This window comes from Montipora capricornis, chromosome 1 (genome assembly GCF_036669925.1).
Source record: "Montipora capricornis isolate CH-2021 chromosome 1, ASM3666992v2, whole genome shotgun sequence".
NCBI lineage: Eukaryota > Metazoa > Cnidaria > Anthozoa > Scleractinia > Acroporidae > Montipora > Montipora capricornis.
Window position 1 is genome coordinate 24,393,303 of NC_090883.1, and position 7,500 is coordinate 24,400,802.

Consider the following 7,500-nt stretch of genomic DNA (forward strand, 5'->3'; position numbering starts at 1 on the left):
TAACATCGGATGAAATCATATCAGTGACCAGCGGTTGGGGTGAAAAGTAAAACAATCATTGGTTTGGAGGAGAGTAGAAAACACTGATCCCTAGTCCATGGACTAACCAAACCGACTACCTTAAAATAGACTACCGGCAACTTTCCTAGTAACCAAATACTATTTTGATTGAGTACTATTGAAAGAACTGAATTGAGTATGTACTTACATTGCATGTACCTTATTTATTTTTGTCTGCACGGCCACATACAACTTACTTCAGCCATCACAACAATTATTGAAAGCTAACCTTTATTAAATTAGCCTGCGAAAACATCTGTTTCTCCTCGCTCTTTGTCTCTGGGGATGTTGCGCGAGAAGTAATGTCTGCGACTCACCCACAGAAATTCCATAATAATAATGATGCAAATCAATGTTTACATAACAAATTTGTCCAATTTTTGGTGTCTTCTGGTCGATTTTGGTGAAGTGTTGTGTTCATCTGCCAACAAGCTCCAGCAAAACTCAAATGCTTCTTCTATAGAAGACTATATTCCGCAAATATTGACAGTTTTGTTAGACATCCTTTGCATTTACATTTGGCCTTTTGTCTTTTGTCTTTTGTCTGTCATTCGTAAACAATAGCTAAAACAATGTAACTACTCCGACGACCAACCAGCACTTCTGACCGGATTCCGGTTAACCAAAGCCGTTTAAAATGAATGTTTAGGCTTAGCACTAATTGTAACGCTGCTTACGACCAATAGTAATCACTTGAAATAATATTTTTGGTGTAGTCCGTTTCCGTCGGGGTAGTCCATGGACTAGAGGTCAGTGTTTTCAACTTTCCCTTGGTTTGATAGGATTCACTCCCGCCGTCGTAGAATTCAGGTTTCACTCAATGTTATCTAATGAAAATCTGGGAACATCATGCATCATCTACACGAATGTGATTTGCATATTTTCGTGATAGCATATCATGAAATTACGACCACCATACCTGCATACGTCGGCGTCATCAGACGATTTTCTGCTTATAACCAATGCAAGGGGAACATTGTTACATAATTTTACGCAAAAAAAATCCAAAAAAAGGACTCCCAATGAACTCTGATTTTATGGGCAAACAAGAGAGTCAAAATGATAAAACACAAACCAGTTTGTCTCGTAGTTCTACAAGTTTTTCCACTCCTCTTCTGCTGATCTCGAGACCTGCAGCGATTGCTTCCTCTCTTTCTCTCCTCTTTTGAATGTAGTATCTGTAAAGGAAGTATCCTGTAGTAGCCGCGACTGTTAACCAAATTGCTCTGCTATTTCGATTGTAAAAACTCGACATAATGATCGTTCCAGTGATGAAAGAGCTTGTTTTTGAGTTCAACTACGAATTAAGTTATGTGAAAGTGCGTCGTTAAGCGATTTCCTGGGCTAACGTAAAGACCTGGGGCCGAAATAATAAAAATGCCAACGAAGGGGTGGTAGGAGTTGAGCAGCTTCTGCAAGTACCGGAGCAGAAATTAGTATTACGTAAAACACAAGAAACAAAAGACAGAAAACAAAACAACTCCAAATAAAGGCTAATCCCAAGTGACCAAAATCACAATACTTTCCAGTACCTGCAGAAAGACCCAGGAGTTGTTGCAAAGTCCCCAGGGTTGGGATTTTGATCATATGTGACGTTCCCAATGTTGCCAAGTTCCCCCGCAGTAGCGATTTTGATCGTACAAAGGACATTTTTCCACCTTCACTTGCCGCCGGGTGGACATTTTGACCAATTATTTTGTCCCAGGGGTGGGGAATTTGAATTATTTTAAATGAAAATGTCAAAATCCCCACCCCATGCCCGACTCCCCCTTCCTGGGGCTTAACATTGATAGGTGTATTAAATAATTTAACGATAAAAATTATTAATAGATGAATCAAAACAATACATTCACTTCACAGAGGCACTATTAGCCTGCGAACGCAGATGTACTTTACCCTTGGGGAGAGAAATCAGGTCCGGAAACATGTCTGTGTTCTCAGGGTAAGGTATTAGAAGACCTTTGTTTGCATAGCCTAATCTAAACACAAGAGGGTTGGGAGAATTCTGGACAGTTTCACAAACCTGGGAACGCAGTCAATAATGATGATGCCAACCTGACAAAACCTCATGTAGGAGCATCCATATGTTGCGATTTTGGCCACCAGCACAAGAGTAGAAAAAGTTATTTTAAGTTCAATTCCGTAAAATATGTTTTACAGCCCATGTGTAAAAAGTAAAAGTTTCTCTTTGTTTCATACATGCTCGCCATCCCCAGGCTCTCTGAGGGACTGGGGTTGGGGATAGAGAGAGAGCCTGCTCGCAGCCTTTCCCCTTCCTCCCTCCTGTTGTGCATCTTTAGTTTGGAGAAGTACACTACCATTGTCACCCAAGCCCAAGCTTTGGGTAGACTTTCCTATACTGGACCAAAATGGCAGAGGACCAAAGCACCATTGTTTTTCCAATTGGGCCTTCCTAATTAGGTATTCTCATCATGTTGGAGCTCATAAACAAAGAAATGGTGGCCATGTTGGAGACCCGACCAAATCCTTTGGGAATTGAACTCTGCTATTACGCAAATGTTTTCTTTTGCTTTCGTTGAAAAACATGGCTGTTGATCACCTGAGTGAAGACCAACTATGGACATCGATTATTTCGCATCCTGGATATGAAAGACCAGCCCAAGCCAACAAGGACCCAGTTGAATTTAGCATTAAATCTGGGACGGGGACTTCGAAATCAATGGGGGTCTTGAGATATCATCTACATAAAACCAATTTAACTTTGAAAGTCTATAATGTTCAACAACATAGAAGTGAAGGGTAGCAGATATTTACCCAGCCATCACAGTATGAGGTAGTCTCCTTCGCAGCCGTTATCGGGTTCGTCACGCAACGCTCCTCCCAACTAACGGCTGCTCACGAGAGACACATTCCTTTCCCTTTGTTTTTGAGAACCAATAGAATGCACGTTATTGTTATCGGCTACGCCAATCTGGCGTCGCGTAAACAACCAAATAAAATCCTCGTTCAACAAGATCTATTTCTCCCTGCGTACTCGCGTCGCTCAGACTTACACAGGATATTCCTACCTGTCGTAAGCGTTCGGTTTGATCCTTAATCAGGGAAAGCAAAGGCGAAACAACAATCACAATGTGGCCAGACTCGTCAGTGAAGCCGTCAAATACCATAGCGGTAGAGCTTGAAAATGACAGATTTTCCAAAGCCAGTTGGTAAACGAACAAATACGTCCTTTTTCTTCAGCACTGCAAATATAATCCCTCCTTTTTGATGCTTGTTTAACTCGCTAAACTTGAATTGTTCACGCACTTTTGAAAAAGAAGGAAATAGATCCACCATGTTTGCTTTCAAGTAATGGAGAGGGATTTGGACCAGGTTTCCAGAATATGGAAGCCTGTTTCTTACTGGTCAATTTTAGGGAAAGGAATGTGTCTCTCTCGTGAGCAGCCGTTAGTGGGGAGGAGCGTTGCGTGACGACCCTAATAACGGCTGCGAAGGAGACTAAGTATGAGGTAAATATGCTCCACTTTTCCCTACTCCAAGATGAATAGTGCTAATAGTTAGTATGTACCACACAAACTGAATAACATCACAAATGAACCAATAGTGACTTATGGTATACATTTCTTCTGGTAATCCTAATAATTATTATTGTTAGGATAATCAGAAGCAATTTTTTTATCTTTGATAGCTTGCTTGTGAATGGTACTGTTCATCAATATCACCTACATTTGAACCACCAATCAGAATCAGCCAAAAGTCGCAGAATGCTAAGAACATAAAACTCCCCTTTCCGTAACTTTTGATTCAACCTTTACTGGTTCTGCCTATTTTATTACAAACATTTACTGTCTCATCTCTTAATTTTGAGTAAACAACTTGCAACACAAATTAAACAATGCAGGTCAACAATGTTACGGAGGGTAAAAGATGACCATTAAATAATTCTGTTTATTTCTAAACCAGTTTACCGGTAATAAACAAAATAGCAACACATGTCCCAAAAATGGATATTTTTCGCTAGACGACTTTAAGAACCAATGCTTAGAATAGTCTGGGGAGCCCAATGTGTGGGCCAAATACATTACTCTATTCCAAATAGAGTAACCAGAGTTCAGTGTACTCTGTTTATTTCATCAGAGTTATCCTGCAACTGAGCTAGAAGAATGAACAAATGCTATTCTGGTAATTTATCAAAATGGAGGAAGTCCCTCAAGAGGAGATACACCAACTCCTCTAAGGGTCCATTAAAATGTTCCAAGTTAAGCGGCAAGGCAAAAAATTCAGAACCACTTAGCATATTCAAAATGGAGGTAAGAAAATAGACATGGAATATACTTTGAAATCACCCAAAATTTGAAAGAAATCATACTGATATAATTTTTCAACCACAGACCTTTTAACGAGGCTAATATTGCGCAGTTTTCTGCTAGTCATGCCAAACTCTGGCTTTTAAAGGGGCTATGTCACGTAAAATGGTGTAATTCCATGACATCCAAAATGCTCAAAAAGTAGAATGGAACATTGCAATAACCACTTAAAACTGTTGAACAATGTAAAACAAATAAGCGAGAGGAAAAAGAAGCATGGATGGACAGAAATGGACAAGATTGAAACTGATTGCATTTGGATAATCTTGAAAAAAGCCGATGCTTTTCAAGTTTATGGCACATTGCCTGGATAAAGGTCACTTTTGCTCAGAATCATCTTGTTTGTGATATAACGATAATTTTATCAGTAAAGGTATTCTGAATTACTATTCGAGTTTCAAACTCATGATTAACTAAAGATTTCCGCGAAACACCCTAACATAACATGACATAGCCCCTTTAAATTCTGTTCACAAATATGCAAAGCCAAAACAAAAAAGACTTGAGAAATCCAAAAAATTCAACATTTGAAACAGAATGTATATTAATCAATTAAAAGGGTCTGCATATAATTATGTGATACCAATTATTTTTTTGGTAGATAAGCAGATAGGTGTCCCCAGTTTGTACACACCATCTGTGAGCAAGATACTTAATTTATCTTCTTGACACATTCATTAAGTCACTATTTTCCTCCAAATAATTCCAATCTGGAATTGTCCAGAAAGACTGGTCAAGACTCCACCCTTAATAATCAAATGGTAATGCGTTTACGAACTCAGGAAGGAATTTAACAATTCTCATTCCAGAAATTCCTTATAATTATAGTGTTCACAATGGCAAATTTTGAAAATTTCTGCATTAAATCGAATTCTACCACAAAAACACATATTATAAAACTGTCTAAACCCTGAAAGCACATTTTAGGTGAACGGCGGTTCATCATGTTAGTTAATCATTTTCATCTTTCTTCCCGTGTTTTAAAATGTGAGTGAACTGGTTGTAATCTAAGTAACCATCTTTGTCAATCGGTGCATCGCGTAAAACATCATCTACTTGATCTTCGGTAAATCTGTCTCCCATTGAAGTCAAAGCCTCCTTTAGGACATCTTCGTGCACTTTTCCGTTTCCATCTTCGTCGAAACAGGCAAACGCGTTAACGATCACGTCCTCAGGATCGGTGCCATTCAACTTTTCTCCGAACAATGTGAGAAACATGGTAAAGTTGATCGGTCCGGGTGACATCTTGACCATCTCCTCTAGATAGTCGTCGGTGGGATCTTTACCAAGGGAAGCAAGCATGTCATGCAAATCTTCTTTATCAACAAAACCATCGCTGTTTTGATCGATCATGTTAAAGGCCTCTTTGAATTCTTGAATTTGGTTCTGGTCGAACATAGCGAATACGTTCGAAGTTGCTCGATGAGCACGTTTCTTTGTCGTCTTCTTCGTTTTCCTAGACGCCATCTTATCCTTAACTTCCAAAAATCCCAAACTGGACAACAGAAAACAGAAACTTAAGTACGATGTCGTTTTTCTACTCTGCGCCTCCCTAAATTACACAGATATCACAACGCACTGTAATTTCCCGGATATTCCACCCAGGCCTCCACCAAGATTCGACTTGCGTCATTTCCCTGCATTTCCCTTATTGGGAAGAAACCGGATATCAAGCGTTTTTCGGAGGAGGGGAGGGGTACAAGAAAGCCGAACCCGACAACGCCTTCTGGCTACGTCGCGTGCCAACAATTGTTTGCAAGACTTAAAAGGCAATGCGAATTATTTCGACTGAAAATGCTCCGCATTTCAGAACAAATACCTCCCTTCCAAAACAAGAACGGCAACAACAACAACAACAATTAAAAGCAGCTTGTTAGAGAAGAGAGAAAGCAAGCTTCAAAGCTTCAAAAGTGCTCACTCGGTTTTGTTCAGGGCCTCAACTTCAGTTGTCATAACTGGACGAGTTATCACGATTAATATCATGCTTTCATATAGGTCTTGTTGGAAGAAGAAGTACTTTTCTGAAGGTCATTTAAACTACGTGCTAACAACGATGAACCATTACTACATTTAGAGGCAGCTATTACATTTGCCTCTTCTGTGATCTGCAAACATCAAATAAATGTCGGAACACAACCCCCAGACAACAAGCCCTAAACTATTTGCTCACTGCATTCTTGAGACAGCAGTGTCCAAGAAAAATTCAAAATCCTCCGGAGACGCAGAGCATCTCTCTAGGGCTTTAAGGGTCAGTTTGTCTAGTAACTTATCGAATGAGGTGTGAACAACAGAAAACTCAAAGCCAATCCAGTAAGCCAAGCCCCAATCAAGAATCCGTAGAAACTGGTCTCTCATCTGTCAATCATTATCGTCTTTTTTTCCATGCTTTAAAATGTGAGTGAACTTGTTATAATCTAAGTAACCATCTTTGTCAATCGGTGCGTCACGCAAAACATCGTCTACTTGATCCTCTGTGAATCTATCTCCCATTGAAGTCAGAGCCTCTTTCAACAACTCTTCGTGGACTTTGCCGTTGCCCTCCTCGTCAAAACAGGCAAACGCGTTAACGATGACGTCTTCGGGGTCAGTCCCGTTCAATTTCTCTCCGAATAGAGTTAGAAACATCGTAAAGTTGATGGGCCCGGGAGACTGTCTCATCATCTCTTCTAAATATTCGTCCGAAGGATCCTTTCCTAACGACGCAAGCATATCGTGCAAATCTTCGTTATCAACGAAACCATCATGGTTTTGATCAATCATGTTGAAGGCTTCTTTGAATTCCTGTATTTGGTTTTGATCGAACATGGCAAAAACGTTTGAAGTAGCTCGTTGAGCCCGCTTTTTGGCGGTCTTTTTGGTCTTTGCTCTAGCAGCCATTTTTGGTCGGCCCGCTCAAGGTGATGCAGTCGTTTAATGTATCACAGTAACGGAAAAATGCGATCTGAAATGGAATGTAAATATTTATATTTATTTACATATTTAGGTGACTTGAATAGTCTTGAATGTTGAGACATTCGGGCCCGTTTGTTCAAGAGCCGATTAACGTTAATTCCAGATAAAAAATTAACAAACAAGGAGTTTATTTCTCTACTCCCAAATGTTGTTCAACGCT

The 7,500-nt window shown here is 39.8% G+C and overlaps 2 protein-coding genes and 1 pseudogene across 2 annotated transcripts in view; all 3 read right to left on the reverse strand.

Annotated features, from left to right (window-relative positions):
* The window catches only part of LOC138029729 (uncharacterized), a 6,267-nt gene extending 4,867 nt beyond the window's left edge, over positions 1-1,400 (reverse strand). The window contains exon 1 of the mRNA XM_068877537.1: positions 1,136-1,400. Coding sequence (XP_068733638.1) covers positions 1,136-1,315 — 180 coding nt within the window. The 5' untranslated portion in view covers positions 1,316-1,400. The remainder of the gene's footprint in view (positions 1-1,135) is intronic.
* Positions 1,401-3,808: 2,408 nt separating this feature from the next.
* LOC138030054 (myosin regulatory light chain 12A-like) lies at positions 3,809-7,320 on the reverse strand. Its single transcript, XM_068877943.1, has one exon. It carries the CDS (start codon positions 5,853-5,855, stop codon positions 5,340-5,342), a length of 516 nt encoding a protein of 171 aa, XP_068734044.1. The 5' UTR covers positions 5,856-7,320; the 3' UTR covers positions 3,809-5,339.
* On the reverse strand, positions 6,243-7,265 carry LOC138029974 (myosin regulatory light polypeptide 9 pseudogene; annotated as a pseudogene).
* Positions 7,321-7,500: the final 180 nt, after the last annotated feature.

What these genes read in the sequence shown, in the direction of transcription:
- LOC138030054 (XM_068877943.1), bottom strand. Translation starts at nt 5,855, where the DNA reads ATGGCGTCTAGGAAAACGAAGAAGACGACAAAGAAACGTGCTCATCGA.